Here is a 25,719-nt window from a genome sequence, read left to right as displayed (position 1 = left end):
GACCATTGACATGAGGCCCAATTCAATTTGTTGGAGCAGGGTGCCCTGATACAAGAACCATTTAAACCGGCTCTTTAGCCTGTATGGGTCTGGAGATATGGCCCCAAGCCTCAAAGTTTAGGACCTGGTAGAGACTTGTGAAGCATTAGGGGCCAATGGCTGCTTCCAGTTATGTCAGTGCCTATGTCCCCTACAGAGCCAAACCACTTTTTTATTTTAGCCTTATCTGCCACAGCCCCTACTATCCCTTTTCATTGTTTCTTCTTTTGAGCACGTTCATCATGCGGTAACTCTTAGAAGCAGCTTTACTGCACCTCTTAAAGCTTTGCATTTAAATAAATAAGTAGAATCAAAATTAATTAAAATGTCCCAAGTGCAATAAGCAAAATTCGGTGAACTATGAACGCTAAAGTGTGAACCTTTGGTTGTTGGCAGATGGCCTCCAGAGAACCATGATGACGAAGAGTATCATTGAGAACAGCAATCGCCAGATGGCATCATCTACCCAGAGCTCCTGCCAGTCCTACAAAGAAAGACACATTAAGTGAATGTCTGAAACATATCCAACGTTATACCAGTACAGAGCATCATGAAACCAGAGGAATGTACTTGTCCAAGTAGTCACTAAATGGGCATATACATAATATGGCAATGCTATTCCTGCCCTCCACCCTCAAGCATTAGTGTCTGCTATCAATCAGACTACATTCATTGTCTTACTATACATATTTCCTGCTGAATTATCTGAATTACAAGTGTTGCATAAAGATACAAAAAGACTGTAAGCAGTACGTTACAGTGATATAATCGGACATCAGTATTTTCTGTTTAGCGTTAAGGTTGCTCACAAAACACATGAATATAGAACATGTGTAAATACAGCCCAAAGCAATGATCATTTGGCAAAAATATATTCTGGTGGCCCTTTCCGCTTCAGTTTATTGTATTCTGGGATTTGAACGTGTCCACAGCCACTTTATGAATTCTTGTCCTGAAATGTGTAACCAACTACATGTGTTTGACAATAAAGCATCTGAGGCTGTACCATGATACTGTGTACTGCACTCCGTTGCTCAGACGATACCTGTGGCTTTCTTATTGGGGTCTTTAGCACATACATGAAGTTGAAACATCTCTGAGTAAGTGCATGTTTTGCTGACAACAAAGCTCAGAAATTCTGGGCGTCAATTGTCCCTTTTGGTTTCTGAGGGGGGCCTTGGTGCACTTGTGTGTGTGTGTGTATGTGTGGGGGGGGTGTGTCTGTATGTATGTGCGTGCGTGCATGGGCGCTTGTGTGTGTGTCTGTGTGTATGCGCATGCGTGTGTGTGTGGTGTTTCGAGCTTCCCAGGATACAGCGCCTGGCCACAGCGCGCGTTCGCGTGCGCGTGGCAGTTTCAAATCGCCATGCGCGTGGCCAGGATTGTCTCCTGGGAAGCAGACACGGCAGCAATAGGTTCTCGGCGGAGATGCGCTTCCGCGCCTCGCGGCTAGCCGAGACCTAAAAAGAAAGACATGTTTACTAAAGTCATTTGTCACTTATTTCACTCCAAGCTAGTCAGCCTCTAAAACTGAAAAAAGGTTCCTCAATATGATTCCTCTTCATGGGACTCCTCACATTCATGATTAACAATACATAGCTCCACCTTGTGCACGATCCCAGAAAGCTTTACATGAGAATCGAGCATTGACAAAGCCAATATGTCTGGTGTTGCCCATCAGCCTCTTGTCTTTGTCAATGCTTGCTAAGTTTTGTCATTGTTTTTGTTAAACTTTAATGCTGGGAGGGCTGCTGAGCCATCACTAAAACAAAAAACAAAAAAGCTGAAAGCATAAATATTTTTGGCTATCAAGAAGCAGACATTGCAATAGTAGTCCCTCGAACAGACATGAACTACTTTGTGAATGAATGCTGTCACGCAAAGTGAAAGCAGCCCATGCCTGAAGTGGGCTGACTCATAGTCCCATGTCATATGCTGTAGTGGGAGGAAATCAAATGTGAATAATGCAATAACAGACCAATGGCTTTTATTAAAATCAAAAGGTCTTCTCTAACGCCAGACCTAGAAAACAGTAGCTCAATAGAGTAATTCCCTTGATACAGACTCTTGTTATCTGGTTGCAAAAAGATACATCTGACAATTAACCAGATGTAAGCTTCAAAAGGCATAGGGCTAGACAGCACAGCCCAAGAGGTTTTGGGGTACGACCCACTTAAAAAAAAATGTAACAGTTAGGTTGCTTGTTTGATCACCCTTTCTTTTCCATTTAAAAAAACAAACGATGGTAAAGTTCTGAGACTGCTGTCTTAATTACATCAGTTTTAGAATTCGACATTCTCCCAATGAACATTGGCAAAGCCAATAAATAGGGTTTACCTTCGGGACCTACTGGCTTTGCCATAGTTTTTTCCCCATACCATACAGCATTTCTGATGCTGTACAGCGTGGGTAAAAGAAGCAAAAAATGTGCTATGATGTAGTGGCAATGCCATTTGGTAGGTGTGTGCACCACCCATGCACGTGCGTAATAATGATCCTAGTATTATTTTTTATTTACTGAGTTGGAAACTGTAAAGAAATAAATTAGTAGGTATTGGAAAAACAGTTATTTTGTGGGTGTAGGAACAGCATGGAGAGCATGGGTGGGGAGGAAGCATCAAAAGGACGTGGGCGGGGGAAACAACATGGAGGGTACGGGTAGCGGGAAGCAACACAAAGGGAGCAGGTGAAGAAAGCAACACCAAGGGTGGGGCGTGAGCAACACAACAGCAGGGGTGGGAGGAGAATTAATGAGCGAGAGAGAGCAATGTACATCGGTTGAGGAAGAGGCACACAAGCAGCAGAAAGCAACACGGATTAGGCCTATGGAGAGAAGTACACGAGGAAGACAGCTGGCAAACACATGCACTCCCATGGAGTGTTTAACCAAAAAGCAAAAAGTAGTGCTTGAAAAGCAATTAGTGGGATGACATATGCTCCAGGGGAGATAAAATACAAGTAGAGTATGGAAAGCTCACACAAGCTAACGCGTGAAGAGTAGGCAAATGAGAGTGACAGTAAAGCCAAGCAGTGGTAAGCAAAGGGTGGGTTCTAAGCCCACTTTGAAATGTCAATACGTTTTTTGCATGTCTAGTGTGTAAGACCTAAAAAAAAAAAGGACGAAAGCATTACATTACATGGGCATGCAGGTTTAAAAAAATAAATCTATTTTCTCTTCTAAAGGCTTTCAAGATCACCTTAATTACTATGCTGGTGTCCCTTTTTAAGTAGAATTCAATTAAGTAATTCATGCATCCTGATTTAATAACAAAATACAGCATGTTTTCAATTTCTTTCTAATCTGGTAATCTTAATGAACATTTGTTGTCCACTTCCCAGCACTCGTATGATGCTGCAACATTCTTTTGCCATTGAGCATATCCGAAACTTCCAAATTAAGAACTCTTAAGTTTTAAGATGCTCACACACTCTGGATTACAATTTAGTTTTGCCAGTAACAATTTTGTCAACTTACAGTTGGGCAGTCTGAAAGGCGGAATTTCACGGTGGTCCAGATGATGAATGCAACGGATGCTAAAGGAAAGATAATCAGAGACAGAAACATTGGATTACAAGAATCTGATATTCAGATCTGGCTATACACCTTTACCAATAAGCCAAGTGCAGGTGGTTACGAAGTGAAATAGAGATTTTCCATAAAATCATGGTGAAAGTCTTGGAGCACTGCTTTTTATTTTTTATATGCACGGTCATTAGATTTGGGTCCTGTTAATGTTGAGAACCTCAATTTATTCCCAACTCATTTTAGGAATGGCTGGTGAATCCCGTGCAAGAAGCCTAATATTCATCAGCCATTGATGTGGATGTCTTTTTTCAAGCACTCAGTTGGACTTAGGCAGACTAAATGTAATATACCCAACCTAGTAAAAGCATCTTATGCAATAAACGTCTAATTGCACCATTAATCTTTACAGAGTAGATCATCTAGGCACTGAACATTTTACTTTAATGCCACTTTTCTATCAATATGCACAAAAGTAAGATTTGAATTCCTTTTCACAGTAAACGTGTGTATACAGGCTACAGCTTGGCTGTAGGAAATATATGCACTTTGTAGAAAATAAGCACTTTACATTGTTTTACATTTTACAGTGCAAGTGGGAAGGTATTGTCTTCTTTGCAGCACACTGTAACTTCACTCAACAACGTTGCATGACTTCTGCCTACAGATAGTAACTAGAGTTCTACCAAACAGTTGTCTTTTTTTTTTTAAAGCACGTGACTGAGGTCCGTTCAGTGGGTTGAAGCGAGTGCAAGGGCCCTGCAAGCGTTAAAACAGTAGATGTCCATAGCAAAAAATAGCAATACAAGGCAAACGATGGCTTTTATCACCATAAGTCAATTACAATGTGGTTCTGAGGTAATGCATTATAAATGGGTAAAATAAGGATGCAGCACATTGTGAGAGACGACAATTTGGCCACTTAGGTGATTGCAGACTCTAGTCCATTAGTAATAGATATGCTCATACAGAGGGTCCCTAGCTACATGAAAGACACCAGAAGAATAAAGGAAGTGCACTCCAACTAATGGATGAATGTGTTTCTGTCAAAAGCCTCAGACATTTCCGGAGAGGACTGCATTAAGGTTAGTACTGTCCACTGTCATGCCAATCAACTGTATCGCCTTCGAAGGAAAGAGGGAAAATGTTCACTTATTGATGATAAACCATAACCTCAGTAGAAAGTAAACTCTGGCTTTGAATGAACATTCTAGGATCAGTAGCAGATTTATATCTGATAGCCATCAAAGTAAATGCATGAGCAATTTCAACCCCTTTCCCAACCACTTTCAAGTAAAGTTGTGAACAGCTGCCACTTGCTCAACACTCATACAACTGAACGGTGCTGAAGGGAGGGACAGAAAATTAAAACGTCTGGGGCCAGATGTAGCTCGCCAAATACCAGTCGGTAACTGCCGATTTCGGCCGTTACCGACCGGTATTTGGGATTTGTAATGTAGGGGGCCATTGATTTACAGAATCGGTAATTTTACAGATTCGGTAAATATACAGAGTCGGTAAAATACCGAATCGGTAAATTTACCGATTCTGTAAATCAATATGTAGGTGGCACTGTAATCAGTGCCACAGGCCCTTACCGAATCGTTATTTACCATGGAATACTATTCCATGGTAAATAACGAATTCCTGTGTACATGCACATCTGTGCATGTACACCTGTGCCATGTGGCACACAGACATGCCCTAAGGGCATGTCTGTGTGTCACATGGCACACAAGCCAGTAACAAAGGTGCAACAGGGTGTCAAAGTGACACCCTGCCCCCCTTGTAAATTCGGTATTATATCTGCCATTGAATCCTATGGGCTTCAAGGCCCATAGGGATCAATGAAAAAAATACCGATTCTGTAATTACAGAATCGGTAAATATCGAATCATACCGATTCGGTATTTGTTACCGAATTTCTACCTACATTTGATTTACCGATTCATGAATACCGAATCGCTAAAATTCGGTATTTATGAATCGGTAATTCACATTTACCTACATCTATGCCCTGATCTCCAAAGATAAATTTGAGGAATCTCCAATTTTTCTCCATAACTAGTAAGTGTACGTAGGATATATTGTTTATTAGGTTTTGCCTGGCGAAAAGATGCGCTCTGCGCATCTTTTTCGCGCAGGCGAAAACCTGATGAGAACTGTAGTGTGGCTTTGGGTCGGCCCTCGTCATTCATTGGCTGGCTCCATAAATGGAGCCTAGCCATTGGACGAGGGGCCTGTCCGTCAATGCCGGACCAGATTCGGGGGCGTTCCCGAGATTCTTTGGCTTTTGCCGACGTCACGCGACGTCAGCCGGGAACGCCCCCGAATCTGTGCTGGCATTGACGGCACCCGCCCTCATTGCACTCCCTGCCAAAGGCACGATGCCGATTTCAGCCGTACAACCTGGCCGTCTCCAATCTTGTCACCAATTGTCTGGCCTCAGTGGCCGGAAGTCTCGGCTGCCGGGTGAGGGGAGGTTGCAGCATTTCTGTCAACCCCGTCATCTCTACCTGTGGGGGTGTGGAGCAGTGCAGCGCCCCGGACCAGTTGTCAGCCTCCGTGAAGCTTGTGTGCACACGAGGATTGCGCTGCAGCTTGTGTGCACACGAGGAGTGAGCTGCGGCTTGTGTGTGCACACGAGTGTGCACTTCCTGTGCACACCTCGACTCCGCGGGGCCTCCTCCCTCGGAAGGCTGTCAGATGGCTGTAGAGTTGCTCTCCCTGCTGACAAAGGCATCGCGCATAGAGAAGATCGAATAGGCGTCTTGCGGGACAGTGGCGTGCGTCGGAAGGGGGCAGGGTTGCCATGGTGCGCAGGCAACAAAAAGGACAGCAGAAGGGGTGAGGCCGAGCACATGTGGGTAGGTGTGAAGTCGGGGATAGGCGAGTCCTCGGGACTTGTGCCAGGGAGGAGCGCTTGGGAAAGGGTGCCTGCATGTAAAGTGTAGGGGCGCAGGGCGTGGTGCGTGCGTGGTGGGGGTCGGGAGCAGGAGGTGGCTTGGCCGGACAGTGGGCAAGGGTGTTCGGTGGGGGGTGAGGGGCGGGCGAGGGCTTGTGGGCGGACCTGCCGACACGGGGTGAGGTCGCGGGGTGCCGCGCAGACAGTGGCCTCAACAATAAGAAATAATTTTTACTACCTCATGTATTTTGTTTGATGACAAATGTCACTATTACCTTTTGTAACGTAACGTACGCTTTTGTAAGGTTTCTCATTATGTTTCATTTCTGTTCCTTTTGTGAAGCGCTCTGACACCTTCGGGTGAAGTCCGCGCTATATAAAAATGCATAAATAAATTAGATAAATAAATAAGGGGAAGGAAATAATTAACGGCGCGAAGGGTTGGTGGTCAGGGGGGGGTCAGGATTAGGGGTGTGCTCTGCCACGGGGCGGGTGCTTACGGTTGCGGCGGGGGCTCAAGGGCAAGAAGGGGGTGTATGGAGATGCAGGCCAGGTGGGGGAAATGTAAATGCCGGTGGGGTATGCGAGACACGGAGGGTGTCAGGTTTGCAGGAGGTGTGATGAGAAGTACGCAGTCGGGGGGGGGGGGGCAGCTCTCGAAGCAGTGGGGGCTCCGTTTCGAAGGGAGGTCTGGGGGGGGGAGACAAAAGGTGGATGGGCGCAGGGCGGGCGGCGGGACTGCGGGGGTCAAATGAAAGATATGCTGGAGGGCTGATTGGAAGGACGGAGCGGTGGGCGAAAGTCAGGGGTAGGGGGGAAGGCTCTACGGCTAGACGGCGAGTGCAGTCTCAAGGGATGGGTGTGCAAGCGCTGCTGAAGGGACGGGTATGCAAGCACTGCTGGCAGAGGGCTTAGTTGCGGCTACGCGGAGAGGTAGCGTCATTCGAATAAGAGGGCGACGTCGCCTCTCAAACATAATAATAGGAAGGTAGAGAAGGAAGGTGCGGAGTGAGTATGGGATGAGCAGTCAAGGATAGCGGAAAAAGCGCCAACGAGATAGCGATGGAGGAGGCATAAGGGGGTCGGATTACAGGGTAAAGGAGGGAGGCATGGGGTGGATGGGAGGGGGCTGACCAGGAGAAGGAACGCGGGGAATAGGGTTATGGGCGAGGGTTAGGGAGGCACAGTTTAGTGCCATTCGGAGAATAGTCCTCCGATGCAAAGGGAACAGAAATAAGAAGGGATTTGTACATGCGTAACATGAGCATATAGTTTGGATGGCACTCGTGGTGAATAAGCACTAAAGGGATGCTGCAAGAAGTAGGCATAGAGTGTGTCGGATGGAACTTGCGGCCATTAGGCGGCTCCTGGCAGAGGAACAAGAACAAGTTTCAATTCTGCCAGGAAGGGGGGGGGCAATAAATTGCACAATGGATGCTTAGAATGTCAGGCGCTGTCCGGTGAAATTCACGGGGGTTTGGGCTGGGGGGAAGGGGGGGGGGGGTGGCAGGGCGTAAATAACGGAACAGGGGGGATGGGAGACGGTAAGGGCGCCAAAGGTAGGGGGCGTAGTGGAATGCCACTGGGGCACCAACGCAGGCAGCCAGGGAAGTAGGGGGTAGTGACAGGAGGGAGGGAATGGAGAAAGGAATTTGTAAGATGAGGAGGGGGGGGGCGCCGATGGTACTAAGGGCTGGCGGATTGGGGAGGCAGGGGCAGAGCCTGCCCCACCAGGCATGGCAGGGAGTGGCAGATAAGGGAGGCGGGGGGCGAAAGGTGGAAATTGCCCATCCCCCTCCCCCGGTAGTAAAATAAGAAGGCATGGGTCAGCGCAACAGGGAGATACGTATGGCTACAGAACAAGTGGGGAGTAGGAGGTTCAGGTGTGATTGGTTAGGGACAGACCTCGGCCTCTCAGTAGAGACACGATCGCACTCCTGGCATCTGCGGGGCGAGCGCAATAGACGAAAGTTGAACTCGGAAACATTGTTGCCATGAAGAGGGACAATGGCACGAGCAATATGCCCAGGGGGCGGGAAAGAGGGGGTAGAGAGAGGATAGGCAAGCATGGCACACCGCTGGCGGCCTCAACGCTTCATTGCTCCGTTAGGGTCCTGTGCCGCACACAAGTGAGGAATGGGCTGGAGCAGGCGGCTGTCAACACGTGGGGTACAGGCCGGGGCTCCGGGCGTCCACGGAATAAAGAAGGGATAAGGTGCGAAAGACGGAGGACGGGGGGAATGGGGGCCTCGGAAAGGGGATGGGTCCAGGCAGAGTTCCGGAGTGTCTAGCTTATTTGGCAGTAATATACTTCTATTGGTACTTTGTTTTCTCTTGTAACGTGCACACTCGTCACTTTTTCATCATGGCACCTTTGCTATCTCGTGTATTTGTTTTGTCGCTTTTGCCTCGGGTAGCTTAGCGCCTGCTTTTGTAGTTGTTCGCGGTAGTGTTCTCCTCATGTAACAGTTCTGTTCCTTGTGTGGGGCGCTCTGGCGCCTTCGGGTGGAGTCCGCGCTATATAGAAGCGATAAATAAATAAATGGATATAGGATGAGGCCCAAGGAGGGCTCAGGAAAGGACGTCGGGCAAGACGTATAAGGGCTGCTAGGGTGTCTAGAGCAACACAAAGAGGGGCAGTAGGGGTGAGGGTGGATCCGAGAGTGGAGCTGCCGACGGGGTGCCGAGGCTACGGTGCCCAGGAGCAGTGGTTGGGAGGGGGGGATGGGCGTCGGCACGGGCCCTTCATCCTTCCTGTGCAGATTGTGTTGGTGGTTCAGTGCTGCGGGCGCTGGAGGGGGGGGGGGTTAAGCGGGGTCAGGCGCTGTCGCAATGCCTTCTTTGGGCCACTGTCAGGGTGAATTGATGCATATTTATTTAAGTGTCTGTGAGGTTTCAACAGCGGCAGAGGGGAGGAGGGTGATCAGAGGATGGGTAGGGGCGAAGTCGTGGATAGGGCGTACACGTGACGGCTTGGACGCGCCAACAAGAGCTTGAGAAGGGGGGGCCGGATTTGAGTTGTGGGTGAACAGGTCGAGGGTTTGCGGATGCGGGGAGGGCGAGGCGCGGGAGCACAGGGGTGGCCGGTAATGATGGGGGGGGGGGGTTCCTCTGGGTGAGCCAGGCTGGGGGGCTGGAAGAGATGGGCGACTGCTGCGTAGCATGTCTAGCACTAGGGCGGCCTGGCCGATGAGAGGGTCGACTAGGGGGATTCCACGGGGGTCAGCAGGGGGGATTCCACGGAAGCCCAGCGCATGGCGAGGGTTGGTCGGTTAGAGGTTGCACGTTACTCGACGAGATGTGCGGCAATTAATTTATTGTTTGTGCGTGATGGTGTGGCGCGGGCTTTGCCCGGGGGCGGCGCCAAGAATAAATAAAAGAGGAGAGTATTGCAGGGTGCAAATGATGGGGGTACAGCGCGGGGTTGCGCGGGGGCGACAATTGTGGGCGGATGCGGGAGGGGGCAAGGGGTACAGTACTGGCGGGACAGGTTGCAAGAGGCAAGAGTGAAGGGGATTGTCTTCTGGGGGGGGCAAAGGGTAGCACAGGAATTCTGGGGGGGAGGGGGTGAAATGGCGCGGTGAGGGAGGGCCACGGTGGGGCGCGTCCTCATGGTGGGGCGAGCCACACAGTAGAGCCACTACAATTGCTTCCAAAGATACACCGAAATAATGAAGGACTTTCCCAGCAGCTGTGTCTGTCATCGCGATTACTCGGTAATTCTCGGCAGGTTAATATCAGCCGAGCAAGGGCTGTAATTTTAAGTAAGAGGCAGAGTGGAGCCTCGGGCCTCTTAGAAGGGTTGAAAGAACAGAGTATACACGAAGGCTCTGACCACATTTGAACTTTAGTGGCCGTCAGTGCATTAGAAGCGAGAAGCCTTTGTATGCTCTTAAAGGAGCCGCCGACCATTCCCCGGAGCCCGGGGCAGAAAGTGGAACTTGAACCCTCGGCGGTGAGAGAAATGCGCTTGTTTTAATTACTACCGAGCGCGGGGACACCATGCTCGGTTTGGCAGCCTCCCGATGTATATATAGCAGGCCTGTTCCGCAAGATGCCCGCGAACAGCAGGGATGGCTCTCAGGAGGTCGGTACAACAGCGGCACAGTGAGTACAGGCGAGGGGGGAGGACCTCGGTAGGGTGAGGGTGAAGTGTGTCTGGGAGAGGGCTCCGGGAGGCAGCAGGGAGCACCGGGCAGTGTGGAGGTGGCGCTCTGAGAGGACAGGCCAGCGGCGAGGGAGGAGCAGTGACTGTTACTTGAAAAGCCGCCCCTTTCCGTAAACTGCCCGAAGTGCAATGGTGCGAAAATTAAATAGAAGAGGGAGGAAAAATAAACTGTGCCCATTGTCGTTTTGGGATTCCGCGCAGTTACGTGACTTTCTTTGCAAGAGGCGCGCTCTGGAGTAAGAGCAATAAACGAGTCCAGTACTTTACTCTAATTGGTTGTGTGGGCTACACAAACAGTCCCAGGGCCTATCTCAGCTGATCGTTTCGGAAGAGGGCGGGTTAAACGCAGAGGGTCATTGAGGATAGCTCATTCCTGCTGCTGCTCTCTGTCCAGCTGCTGTTACCACTAATCAGCTTAAACTCCTCTCCCTTTCCAACAGGTAAGAAACTTCACTCTATGCCGATGGACGATGCGCCACATTACCCTGTATTGGGATAAAGCCAGGAACCACATTTTCCTCTGACTCCCAGATGAGTTACTCACGGCGAACTGCAGCTGCTTCAGTGGAAGGGAGAGGAAAGCGTGTTTCGTGTCAGACAAAAGTGCCCTTTAAGCTTAACTAAAGAGAGTGATGTTTGGGTTGGGGCCACTAAAGGTTCCTCAAAATCGCTTCTAGTCTGGCCCAACTGAAAGCGAAAAAAGGCTACTCGAATTAAAAGCAAAAAAAACAAACAGTCAAGCAAGCACTTGCTCAATAGACAATCTTCTTCACAACAGACGAAGGGCGAGGGACGGGTGGGAAGAGTGTAGTGTAAGAGGAGGAGACCGTGTGGGAAGAGTACTAGGGGAGGGAATTGAAGGACGAGAGTGTGCATGAAGAGCAGTGCTTGAAGAGTGCCAGGGCATTCCCCGGTAAAGCCAACAATGAACACTGAAGCAGACCCTATGGGGCACTCTACTTCCGTCATTTGCCAGCTGAAAAACACGACCTTCTCGTATGTCACAGGCTAGTGATGCAACTCGATGTCACCACAAGTCACCACACATTCATTTCATTATTGGTACTTCTGTGAAGCGCTCTGACACCTTCGGGTAAAGTCCGCGCTATATAAAGTCGCATAAACAAATAGATAAAAACACAGGGACTGAGACAGGCGGCTACGTGTGTTTACCATTGGTGTTCCAGGGCCTAAAGCATTATTTCATGGCAACTGAATAACTAATGTACTGAAACTTTTAAATGCCTCATGGTGTTATTGCTTCTGGTCCTGCGTAAAGGTGCTATGTTTGTGGTAAATCCATGAATATTTGGGACTTGCATTTTTTAGGTTTTGCCTGGAGGGGGCTCGCAGTGTGTGGGGGGGCTCTGTGTGGGTGTGTGGGGGGCTCTGTGTGGGTGTGTGGAGGGCTCTGTGTGAGGGGCTCTGTGTGGGTGTGTGGAGGGCTCTGTGTGGGGGGCTCTGTGTGGGTGTGTGGAGGGCTCTGTGTGGGTGTGTGGAGGGGCTCGCAGTGTGTGTGGGGGCTCTGTGTGGCTGTGTGTAAATGTAAATGTAGTTGAGCTTATATAGCGCACAGCTACCCGCAGTGGGTTTCCCGGCGCTTGCTTAGGGAACCCTTCCTGATATTCCCCTGTGAGATAGCAGGGTATCCACAAGGTGAAAGTCAGGCATCCCGCCGCAAGGGGCCATTGTGGAGATTAAGCAAGCTATTGCCCAGAGTCGCAGAGTGTGAACCCGTGAGTCGAGGAGGCACCGGGGCGAGAATTATCGAGTCCGTGGAATTTTTGGCCCAAGACCCGCCGAGGCGGGGAATTGAACCCTGGTCCAGGACCGATCTCAGCTTCCGGGTCTGCTGCCTCTAACCCCTGAGCCACACTTCTCCACTGTGGGGGGGGGCTGTGTGTGGGGGGAGCTGTGTGTGGGGGGCTCTGTGTGGGGGGGCCCTGTGTCTGTGGGGGGCGCTCTGTGTGGAGGGGCTCTGTGTGGGTGTATGTGGGTGGCATTTGCGAGAGATTAAGCTATTGGCATTGTAAATGACAATGCCATTTATTTAGCTGTTGTGCTGTAGCTATCATGGGACAGCGAACGTGATCATTTGTAACTCGTCCATGTATTTTAGGTAGTGTGAAGTCCTTGCTCCTGTGTTCTACTGGGTGCCACCAACTCGAAGAGTGCCACTTTGTTTTCAAGGTGAAACATTATAATAGAGGCGAAAGTAGAGCTTTACGGCGACAAGTGAAATGCATGTAAAGAATGCCAACATCTATTGCTGACATTTCTGCTTACCGGCATCAGGATATCAATTAGAACTGAAGTTCCATGGGTCTCTTAAACACAAGTGCATTCACATTTTAGCCTCTTGCACTCTTACATGTAGGCACATTTTCAGAACAAAGAAAGGGGCGTGGCAGTTATTTTGATGAGGAGAAAAGATAATGGGCCAGAAGGTGTGTGGGGGGGCTCTGTGTGGGTGTGTGTGGAGGGCTCTGTGTGGGTGTGTGTGGGGGGCTTTGTGTGGCTGTGTGTGTGGGGGGCTTTGTGTGGCTGTGTGTGTGGGGGGCTCTGTGTGGGTGTGTGTGTGTGTGTGGGGGGGCTCTGTGTGTGTTTGGGGGGGCTCTCTGTGGGTGTTTGTGTGTGTCATTTGCGAGAGATAAAGCTAGTGGCATTGTAAATGACAATGCCATTTATTTATGTTAAAAAAACCATAAATAAAAATAATGTCAAGAGCAATGCCAATAGCTCTAACTTTAACAAAGGCAAAACCATTGCATTGTAAATGCTTGTTAGACATATGTTACGTCAAGGGATCAGACCTTGCCCTGAAAAGCCATCATTCTCAATTTGTATATTGTTGTACATTTGCTGAAACTGTAGAAAGTTAACAGTTTGGTTCCGCAGTCCTGTCTTTTTACCACATAAGGTAATGAAAGTAAAACTCCTAGAAATAACTAGTACCAGATGCGTGGCACCTATTTTTGAATCATTTTAGGATTTATCAAAGAGGGTACAGTATACATATACATACCAAGAGTGTAATATTAAAGGTTCCTGTGTCATAAGATGACAAACCACAAGTAGCTTGAAACCAGCCCTCAAGTAGCAGAAACAAAATACAGAACAATATATGGCAAACACCAGATGATACAAAAAAGGCACATCATCATACCTCAGCATCGCTCATATCACGCCCACCCAACAAGAGAGATAATTCAGTCAATAATTTATCTTAAGCTTTGAAAGAACATGTACAAACAACCACAAATAAACCATTTGATAAAAAGCCCCTTTAAGCAAATTGGAATGTGCCCCCATGCCCAGCATGTTGCAGAGTACCGCTCTCACGAACCATCAGAAAATACAGAGATGGGGAAAGGGGAGAAAAGCACATCAAACAAAAGAAAGAAGAAAATACAGGAAAGAGAGGGAGAAGTAAGTGAAGGCAAAAGAGAGAAAGACACTGAGCTAAGGCATGACAAAAGCGATAACCCATTGACCTATTATAGTGTATGCACATTGTGATCTGAATGGGACACGTTCTTTGCAGCAGGCATATTAAACTTCCTCTACCAGACAAAGCTCCGGTCGCTCTCCAGGAAGAACATTAATCACTGGAGTTATTGTGACATTTTTGTTGATACTTGAAAATTGCTGGGACAAGGAACGTGGCATCTGGGGCTTTGAAAACAATGAATATGGGGCCCCCGCCCCAAGTCAGCGCCCGGTGCGGTGGCACCGATCGCACCGCCTAGAGCCGGCCCTGGAAAGAATCATACCCAGTTTGGAGGCTTGCTACACAGGAGTGTAAGCACTATGTACACAGTGGTATTGCCAATCTATATGATGATAGCTATACCCAATAGTGTCTTTCTCTCTCTCTCTCTCTCTCTCTCTCACTTAGAAGAAATAACTCTGAACTCCAAACCAAAATCGCTAACGGACTGCCGCTTCTCTTTCTAACTCTAGTTGAACCTCAATGGCGTACACCTACACAGTGATAAGATGGAATCGGGATTAGTTTGGATAATCTTGTTTAGCCATTATACAGCAGACTTAGAGAATAACCTACAAATGGGTAGATCATTTTCACTGAAACTTGAGTCAAAACATACGCAAGTATTGCAGTATGCTGATGATATTCTGATAATGGCTAGAACAAGCATCTGCGTCTTTGAGCTTTGAAACCTCCGACACATATAACAAATCCAATTAGCTGGCGGCAGATACAGGTAAAACTAAAAAAATATTATCTGGTAGAGGATGGAAAAAAGCATACATGGCACATGGTTGACACAACCCTGGCAAACACAACTGAGTTACAATTATTTGGAGTATGGATAGGAGAAATAGGTGCCACTTATTACCAACTGACCACAATAAAAAAAAATAAAAAAAGAAGAGCCTTAATCATATTTGCACTAGGCAGAAAATATGCAAAGCTTGAGCCAAACCATTGAAGGGATCATTTTTTAATTATTAATTTCCTTCTCTGATTTTTTGTCAAGGAGCTTCTCCAATGAGGACCTCAACTTACCTCGACTCAATTCAATACTACACCTATAGGAAAGTCTTTAAACTGCCAACTAGCACAAACTGCAATTAAATATGGTTAGACCTTGGTCTAGTAAGACAAGACACGGCCTCTAAGGCAGTTTTTGTAAAACGTTGTAATTGAATTAGGAACGCCTATCACAGCTCACTGAAATGAGTGCAATGGCATATGTTTGCGGGAAGGGAGGGGAATGGTCAAATCCAGAGGCCACCAGCTTACAAATTAATCAATAAATGATTTGGGATGAATAAGAATCAATGGAACAATGCCCTTTACACAGTCCTTAAGCAGCTTGTCAGAACTCATTAAGAATAATTCATGAGCTTTGGATAAGTCCGAATTCTCCTAAAACATATCTACCTGGTTAGAGAATTTTATAAGCCAGCATGTAATGAAAAGTATTTGTCTGTGGCATGTACTGCCAAAACCGGCGAAAATGACTCAAAGGCAGGCCCAGCATTCTCCCTAGTTATGACTTGAAGAATAATTGGCAAGCTTTTCAAAACCATAGTGGAAAATGTAGACTATGTGACTATAGTATGAATCACTACACCTATTTTACGCTGTTGCAAGGGAGTATTAGGAGAGAAAAAAAGGTTCTTACTGCAAGTGTTTACAGAAAACAATTAAGGAACATGCATTGAAGCTGTTGAATAGTGTTTTAATAGCTGCAATCTAGTCTGAAAAGAAATTAACAGAAAAGATATATGATAAATCAAGTATACTTTTAAGAAATAAAAATTATAGCAAATTTGGTAACGCCTGTGAAGTATTTAATGTTTTACCTGCTTACCTGCAACCGCCAAAATGAGTGTGTTGGTGAAGTGTCTGTACAGGGAAAGCTTGACTACGTTCCTTCGCAGTCTCAGCTGCTTCATGGTTTGAGTCAAACTGATGAAGATGTGCAGCAGGTTAAGGAATTCAAGAAAGCCAAAAATGACCAATTTCACTAATGCAGCCTCCTACCATTACAGAAATACCGATCTTACGCAAAGACAGCAGGTGGTGTGCAATAGAGAAGTCATCAAGACAGGCAAATTAAAGCAGAGGTTAAAATGCTGTGGATTTTCTTCAGTCAGTGAGAAAGGACTGTCAAAGTACTGTGTATAATACAGTAAACAGCAATTTCAATTTCTGTGTGTAGACAAAAATTCTAACACTGGAAATTGGCAAACATTTCAGGATCACTTTTTGCAGTAGAAATAGAACGAGGCAGCGTTTCATTTACAAGTAATGTGGTTGGAAATTCATAATAGCTTATCAAGTAGAACCAAAAACTTCCTAAAAGTAACATCAACAGAGCAGAGACTTTTGCTTAAAACATAGTCTTAGAGGTTTTTCATAATGCAGATGGGAATTAGGCTCTTTTTTATCTTGGACCTGCCTATATAGGTCATGGTTCAAGCACTCAATGAAAACCCAGAAGGTTACATTAATTGTACTGCATCACTGCATGCTTTAGATTCAGGAAGGTACGTGTTGTCAAATGTATGCTTTGTACTGGCATTTCGAGTGGTACCTCATTTCCCGATACTGAGATTTTCTTTCCCATCACATGCATAATTTCCTCTTATTTTGACTTCCAGGAAAAGAGAAGATCCTCATCTAGAAGATGGATGGTTGTGTGATGCCACACTCTTATTTTATTTAGAATTTGTATACAGTACTTGAGGTTTTTGTGTAGACTATATTTTTGTCCCATCTGCACAGACAAAAGAATACAATAATTAGCTTTAACCAAGACAGTGCCAGAACCCTGAGGAAGGTATCAGGCCATATCATGGTCAATCTTCCCAGGGTATTTGGTGGAGGATCATCAAATATACCACGGGAAGACTTTGATATAAGAATATTAGATAGAAGCGTCCATGCTCTGCACCTTTCATACCAGATCTGATGGTCACACTAAGAATACATTGAAGGTTTTATGTCTGAGAGATGATCAAGTCTCCCTGGGGGTAAATTCATTACTTTTGGACCACAGAGTTGCCCTTCTTAATAAACCTGACAATTTCTTTTTAAAAAAGGGAATGTAAAACCACGACCAAGCTTCCTCTCTCTTCCAACAGACAGTGAGGTCAATGGTCTCCCGTTGAATATAAAATATACCTTTGTTACGTGTCACTACAATGTCTTAGTGTGTTAAGGGCTGTCTAACAATATCTGTGAGATGTTTGAGTCAAGAGCTTGATTCCCACCTTGGTCAAATCTAACTTTCATCCTTCTGAGATTGCTAAATTAAGTATTATTACTTTGGCATTGTAAATATCCATTATTTGCTGCAATTCCCAAAAGGAAAAAACTGTGGTATTAAGTGTTATATCAAAATATGTGTCCTTCTGCAACGGAACCTGTGTGATTTCGGTGCAAACTGGGAATGTGATCATTACACCATTGTTCTTTAGGCAGGTAGGACAGAAAGAAATAGCTGTTGCATATCACAATTGTTTTAAACTGGGCTATCTGGCGTGGGACAATCGAGTAGCTATTGGTAAAAATAAAAGGTAATAACCGATTAAATGTATGTATATTATTTTTTGCAGTTGTATAGGACGGCAGGAGAGGCTACCACGTGCAAAGGTTCACAAAAAAATTAATTTAGTGGTTAATGATACCAGGGATAGATAAGGACAGTCACAAAATGCAAAAAGGCCAGGTGATAGCAGCTACTAGAAGAATAGAAACTTGGGAGGTGAGTGGGAAGTGGGTTGGACCGACTATATGACAAAACACAGGGGCATTATCCATTAGAAGCAGTTCCTTTGGGTTAGTACATTTAATACAAAAATCTATCACTAAGGAAATATTCTGTCTGTAAATTAAATATCTGATTCCCATGGGTTTAAATATCAATTCAATGCAGTATTAATGTGTGCAAATTTCCTGCCAGTGTCGTTATTCGATTAAATATAATTATAAAAGAGCAAAAAATATACATCACGTGAAATATACATCACGTGAAAAAAGTCAATAACTACATTAAAAGCTCAAAGAATAAAAAACACATACTATAAAATCACTTACAAATATTTAATCTGCCAACTAGTTAAAAAGCTGAAAATAACATACAATGCTAATCAGAATTAAAAACATACTATAAAAACCACCCTCCCACAATTGTTTTATCAGTCTTGTGTGCTAACAAATTAAAATAAATTCTAGAGAGATGCATAAAATGCACTAATACCTAAGCAGGAACTAAAAATCAAAGGCATTACGCCAACATATGGAGTTTTTCAGGAATCCTCCCACGGAATAGCATAAGAGCAGGTCAAAGAAAATAATATGCTGGTTAATATTGATAACAACTAGGAGTTTTAAAAATAGGAACCAATTATTTACATCTAAACGGATGATAACATTTACAAAAAAAAGAGAAAATGGACCAACGTTTGTGGAGAGGATTCATCACAGTGGCTAAGAAAATTGCATTTGAGTCATATTTTTCCTTAAGGGAAACAAAGATTGCTCCTTATGGTGCCCAGGCGGAATTTGATCAAAAGTGTCCTTTCCCCAACATGGATCACTAGAGATAAATATGGTTCTGTACTGGTGCCAGCTTTGATGACTAGGTTCCTCAGAGCTGACTTAGCCAGTTCTCTATTGACAGCTGCAAGCCCCATAAAAAGCTTGTTCACTTTAGTGCCTTCTCCTCTATCAAGGGCCTAGGGTGATGTTAACAATTTGGTTCTGCCCAGTGCTTCCGCTGTTTTCTTTTCCATAATTTAACCTGGAATTCTACCCCTGACATCACAGACAAGGCAAGCGGATATAACTTCATGACTGAATGACGCTTTCTGATTTTCACTTAGTGCAAATCAAAAAAGGAGTGGGGTGACCCTTATGTAGCTTTCCACATTGGCTAAACCAAACTCCTCATGTAAAAAAGAAATAATGGGGAAATGCCCGGACCGAAAGCCAGCAGATGCCTTCTCCTGTTGTAGGCTGGTGCAGTTGCGAAAGCCCAATATTGCAACACCATACATCAACAGAGGCAGGCATTTCAGCTTATAAGTTTCTAGCAAAGGCAAAACAGGTCTGCTACCTAGTTTTAGATACAATTCATAAAAAGCCTCAAATGCATGGATGGTTAAAATGAAGGCAATGATCAGAGAGGCATGGCAACCAGCTACTACGGGTTCCAAGGTCACCCAAAGGTAGGAAATTCGCACACCTTTGAGATATGTTTGTCCTTAATAGAAATAGGCCTAACTGTGCAACTTTGTGGGCCAGACACACACCATATAATGAGTGTTATCTGTATTGGTTTCAAGAACCAAGCTATCCATAAAAGAAATAAAAGTGTGGAGGAGCGCAGTGATACATATGGGTTATCTTGAGGCGTGCTGCAGGCCAATGTCTTGGCACTGATCCTGTTTCACTTCTTACGACACAGGAGAAAGATCTACCCAAGTTGAACTCCACATACATCCAGCTTTTCTTTATACCAATGATGCTGTCCTGCTTTCACGCACGCCCAATGATTTACACAGTCCTCTAAGCTTTCACAATGAACCGTGAACCTCCTGAGAGGCTTAGTCCTCCAGCTAGGAGGAGTGGCCAGTCAAGGCTTTTCCAGGCGATGACGGGCAAAGATGGGCCCGATCTTGGCCCAGTCTTCACCCAGGCACGTTCCGCGCTGCGGTAGATGTTGGGCACTTAAAAGCGTTATGTGCTTGTGTCCCATGCACATCAGTTTGGACCTTGTACTCTGTGCCCCTACTCCTCTCCTATCCTCACTCGTTTTGCGACATCCCACTCCGTCTGTCAAGGGTTCGGTTGCTCTGCCATGCGTCCAGTCTGTCAAGGGTTCAGTTTGTCTGTCAAGGGTCCAGTCTATCAAGGGCTCGGTTGGTCTGTCAAGGGTCTGCTCTGTTCGGTTGGTCTATCAAGGATTCGGTTGGTCTATCAAGGGCCGGCTCCGGTCTGTCGAGGGCCGGCTCCGGTCTGTCGAGGGCCAGCTCCGGTCTGTCGAGGGCCAGCTCCGGTCTGTCGAGGGCCAGCTCCGGTCTGTCGAGGGCCAGCTCCGGTCTGTCGAGGGCCAGCTCCGGTCAGTCGAGGGCCAGCTCCGGTCTGGTCCTACACTTGATATCCCTGCGTTAAGGCTGCAACACTCATGGTTGAGTGGCTCAACGATCCTAGCTACCTTCAGCATATTTCAGTGAAATGTCATAGGATGGAGTTACAAATTAATCATCTGTAATCCTGTACCTCAGTAAAAGAAGCTGGATGTGACTTCGATGGTTGTACCTGTAGTCACAAGACCTTTTCACTGAAGGTAACCAAGTGAATTCTGATTTAAAGATAAACACCACCAAGCAACATCAGGGAAACACAATTGCATTACATCCCAACACCAAGAATTGAAGCTGAAGAAAGAACACGACTATAAGCAAAAAAGCCCATGAACACCAAAGTTTTGCATCAGTAAAGAAGGATATCCACCAACACAGCGCAGTATCTAGGAAAGTCAAGGGGATGAAAGCCAAGGAGGCAAGGTCGCTCTGTGCCTAGAAACATGAAAGAAAAAGAGTGAGACAGAGTGACAAATTCATGCATTCAATGCATTTAATCAAGTAGTAATCTAGAGGATCACATAAGACACTGCCACCTAGGCCAGGTCATCAACTCTATACAGCTCCATGCATACCTTTTTTAATTTCACATTTTTAAACAGGAACTTGGACTTTAAGCTCATTGCGAAGCCCAGTACTGAAAACAGCGACTTACCTACACATACATTGCCCGATTCATATAAACCTGAGCAATTTACTCTTGAATGCAATTTCCACTAACGTTCTAACCGAATAATAACTTTTGCTAATTTTCAAATATTTGCAAGAGTTACATGCGTAAAACATATGTGGGGTACATTCCTCTAGCAAATGTGTGCGGTTTACAGAAACAAAGAGCAACTGGCCACAGGTCCAGCCTCTAGCTAAAAGAGTTTATTTACCTGCAAAGTATGTTTTTGGAATATAAAACATTTGAAAAATCAACAATGCTAATACCAGATTTCTCCATGTAAAATTTCTGACGTGTCAGGTTTAAACTGGACTTTTTCATTGCGAAGAAACCAGGAGAAAAGCTTGTGATCTGATTTAGTGAATCAGAAAAGCAGCTTTGGAATTAGTTGCAGTCTAACATTTGCATTGCCTACCCTTGATCAATTCTTAGGTACTTCCCTGAATTTGCCCACTTTTAACAGTTTCATTAGAAAATAAACCGGATTAATTAACAATTTAAACTGTGTTTTACATTCTGTCTTTTTACTTTAAGCAGGCACATTCTACTCATGTGATAATGGTTCATTCATAGTGGATGTAAGTAACTCTGTGGGCAAGTTTCCCTATTGCAGATCTGTCTCAAAGGCTCTAAACTGTTGCCAAGAACTTGGCACATAAAAAACGTCTAGAAGGTATCCAATGTACCTTATTCTGTTCACTCTGAAAGCACCATTTCACATCTATATTTCAACAAATGTTATGATATTTGGCATCTTGATTAGCGGCATTTGGTGGGAATAGAACCATTTCATGGGGATTTGTCATTAGTATCAAGATTTTGGGGATACCTGTTCAATGAGTGAGACTATGGGATCCTGCTTATTAAAGCAGACTGGAGTGGTCATATCACAAAGGCTCCGCTATACAATCTCTTTCCAAAAATGTCTGTATTTAACTTACTGGGCTACGAAACTAAACTCAGAATATCAGGAAATAAAAACTATTTTGCTTACAAATGAATAGATAAGGATGTGTCAGATGATCAGAGGGGATGACGACAATGGAATGTCAATTTTGATTTAACTGGCATGTAGATGTCAATTTCTATGGATGCACATCTGCTCTAAATGTTTGTGAAAAACAAATTTAACACAACAGGACATCAACCTTTGGGCTGCATTTTTTACAGGGTTTCTTTGTTAAAGAGAAGCACAGCAAAGCTGTTTTTTATTTTAAACGCATCGATGCGGCGCATTTTCCCGCTGTGCGCTGAAGATTGCATAATCCCGCGGTTCATGACGAGCTCACCTCGTCATGAGCGTACGAGAGGTGTACCTCATGACGAGCTGAGCTCATCATCAGCGTTGATGTGGTTAAACATTTAATTTATATTTTTGCAAATCTGCTATTAACCAACAGTGTAAAGGCAGTAAGTGTGTACATACAATTAGTGGATCATTAACTGAACCGAATAGGACGTCTGTAAGCAAGCATCTTCACACTTGTTGATAATTCAGCCTAACAATTACAACAAAACAAACACGTGTGCCCAAGCCCCACATCAATATGTCCAACCTTGCCGTACCTGTTTCGAATTAGCAGTATCCTCATCAATACTGTCATAGCCCTAGCCATCATGCTATTATAATGTGATTGCCCTTAGCTGCAAGTCGCCCCCCCCATTTGGTTCCCATGCATAGGAAAACAAACCCATGCAACATGTATGTTAGCCCCCCGACTTAACATGTAGGTTCCAGGAAAGACTTGAGTATCTCCATCCAAAGAGGTGCCATCGTTTTTTTTCCAGGGACCCTGCCGCTCTTTGTTATGAAGAGCGGCCCCTTAAGCTATTACCCATTTCTCTACTTCCCTCTATCGACTATGCGGTTAGACTCCTTGGGACTGCCAGTGCGTTGCTACATCCCTTTGTGCTACATGGCTAAGCTGTTTAATGTAGGTACATCACTTTTTCTGAATGCAAAATACACTATCTACTTGATTTCCCAGAAGCAAATGTGCATACTTTTCAGGAGAAGTAGAGGCTACCAGAAAGCAGTCGCATGCATTACTTCTAACCACAGATTTGTTTGCATTGCAATATTGTTAGGTCCAGGCACGTTTTGTGTTGCACTGGCATAATGAGATTAATTTCACATTGTGCAAAATTCCTTAAATTTTGCTGATATGCCCCGAGGTAACAAAGACATTTTCAGAAATTATTACACAGGATTCTCTACAGGTTTTCAAAGGATATCCACAATAGAATGCAGGCATCAATCACAGAAAGACCGAGGTTTGCTACCAGAGCCACCATACCAAAGAATAACTACGGAGGCAATAGACAAGAAGAAAGTCAGAGCGCTTTACAGGCTTAGGTAACACAGGCTTTGGTAAAAACAGAATTACAATAGGTCTTTAGTACATCCGGGTCTAGAGACAATTAGAAGATTAGAGACATTGTTCTTTTAAATGGAGAGAAATGAGCAAGGAAGAACTAAGTTGAACAGCACATCAAAGATAGTGGGACAGGAAGAAAGCAAGGTCAAGTTAGTGGGAGCGGAGGGGGGAGGGCGAGAGAGTGAGGGCAACTGGGGAGGAAGAGGGGAAGGAGAGAGCAGGGGTTGGAAGATGAGGATTATCCTAAAAAGTAGAGCGGGGGTGGCCCAAATGAAAGAATAGGATGGGATGGGGGTAAGGAGGTGGCACACAAAGAGGTCAGGAAAGGGTAGTGACAAAATATTAAGGACCCCAGTATTTATTGAGAAGTAGCAGCTTGAGGTCATTTTTGAAGATGGAGTAGGAGGAGTTGCAACGTAGTTCTTTAGGGAGTGCATTCCAGACGGAAGATGCGTTACCAGAGAATGATCGAGATTGTGTTGAGTTCTTTTTTAGTAAAGAAGGGACAAGGACAAGAGTGTTAGTGCTCCTCAATGTTCTAGTACAACCAGCTTTGTGGAGTTTGTTGGAGAGGTAAGATGGGGTATTTTGATGGAGGGCTTTGTGAGTGATGCAAGCAGTCTTGTAGGTGGATCTGCCTTCAACAGATTACCCAGTAGGCATCTGTTCTTGGCATGTAGAACTGTGGATTCACATGCTTTGCATACTCCTGCTATCTAGTGTTGGGTCCGGATGTTTACAAGCTGTTTATCTTTGAAGTTTTTCCTAGTCACGAGGTAAGGTGACTCCTCCTTTCGTGATAGTGGGCACGGGCATCGACTCCATTGTTATATTATTTTCGTGCAAGAGGGTGAAAATGGAGTAAGTGTAGGACAGAGATTGTAATGTAAATAATGAAAACTGCAACAGCTACAGTTTCCCGGGGAAGTGGGAGGGCGCATTTGAATCTACAGCTCTACATGCCAGAACAGATACTTACTGGGTAAGTAACATAATCCGTGCGAGGCATAAGTGCTGTAGATACACATGTTTTGCATAGACTATATAGCAATATTCTCCCAAAGCGATGGTTAAGCAGTAGATGCTGCAGCTGTTTGAAAAAGTGTCTTTAGCACTGCTTGCCGTACATTGGCTTTTTGACGTGCTGACACATCCATACAGTAGTGTTTGGTAAAGGTGTGTGGTGTGGACCATATTGCTGCTTTACAAATGTCAACTACATGGATGTTACCTAAAAAGGCCATAGACACTCGTATTTTATGACTGGAATGCACTCTAGGGGTATAGGTAAAGTTCATTTCGCTCTAGTGCAGCAGGTTTGAATGCATTTAACAATCCATCTTGCAATTCCAGATTTAGAAATCGGATTGCCTTTGTGAGGTGTAGCAAATACAACAAACAATTGTTTTGTGAAAATCCTTTGTTCTTTCAATGTAGTTCAATAGCACACTTCTGACAGTAAGACAATGAAGAGCTCTTTCTGCTACTGAATCATGGTGAGAAAAGAACAGAAGCAACTCAACTGATTGGTTAATATAAAAAAGCAGAAACCACTTTGGGAAGGAACACTGGGTTTGTGCGAAGAACTATGGGCCAGATGTAGGTCGCCCAATATCGGTCGGTAACGGCCGAAATTACCAAATTTTGTCCGTTACCGACCGGTATTAGGCTACTGAGTTGTAGGTGGCCTAAATTGCAAATTCGGTAATTTAACAATTCAGTATTTTAAGGAATCGGTAAATTACCGATTCCTTAAAATACCGAATCGGTAAATTACCGAATTTGCAATGTAGGGAGCACTCAAATGAGTGCTTTTCCCATTTTAGGATTCCTTATTTACCACCAACTATAGGTGGTAAATAACGAATACCTTTGAAAATGCAAATCTGTGCATTTTTAACTGTGCCATGTGGCAGACATACATGCCCTTAGGGCATGTATGTGTGCCACATCTGCACACAAGCACGATTCAGGGGTGCAACAGGGTGTCAAAGTGACACCCTGGCACCCTTGAATGTGTCTCCCATTTTACCGAATCGGTATTTACCGATTCAGTAATTGCCATTCATTCCTATGGGCCTCCGTAGGAAGGAATGGCAATTACCGAATCGTTAAATACCGATTCGGTAAATACCGAATCTTACCAATTCGGTAATGTTTACCGTTTTTTTTGCTACATAGCATTTACCGATTCTAAAATACTGAATCGGTAAAATTCGGTATTTTAGAATCGGTAAATGTACTTTACCTACATCTGGCCATATGTCTTTATGAAGTTGAAATAAGGGTTCTACTAAGGTTAAAGCCTGTAGCTCACCAACTTTCCTCAATTAAGTGATCGCAATGAGGAAGGCCACTTTCCATGAAAGAAACTGTAGTGGACCGTTGTGTAATGGCTCAAAAGGTGGACCG

At 45.1% G+C, this 25,719-nt stretch overlaps 1 protein-coding gene across 2 annotated transcripts in view; it reads right to left on the bottom strand.

The window, feature by feature from the left end:
- Positions 1-25,719, bottom strand: part of TMEM87A (transmembrane protein 87A) — a 213,071-nt gene that overhangs the window by 60,982 nt on the left and 126,370 nt on the right. The window contains exons 12-15 of one of the 2 annotated variants that reach the window (XM_078659633.1): positions 23,165-23,236; positions 15,978-16,086; positions 3,515-3,573; positions 420-523 (exon numbers count right to left, since the gene is read on the bottom strand). In XM_078659633.1, coding sequence (XP_078515759.1) covers positions 420-523; positions 3,515-3,573; positions 15,978-16,086; positions 23,165-23,236 — 344 coding nt within the window. Of the gene's footprint in view, positions 1-419; positions 524-3,514; positions 3,574-15,977; positions 16,087-20,625; positions 20,695-23,164; positions 23,237-25,719 lie in introns of both variants that reach the window. The other variant, XM_078659634.1, reaches the window with a different exon arrangement.

Source organism: Lissotriton helveticus, chromosome 9, assembly GCF_964261635.1.
Source record: "Lissotriton helveticus chromosome 9, aLisHel1.1, whole genome shotgun sequence".
NCBI classification, from domain to species: domain Eukaryota; kingdom Metazoa; phylum Chordata; class Amphibia; order Caudata; family Salamandridae; genus Lissotriton; species Lissotriton helveticus.
This window is presented reverse-complemented; position numbering and strand designations above follow the sequence as displayed.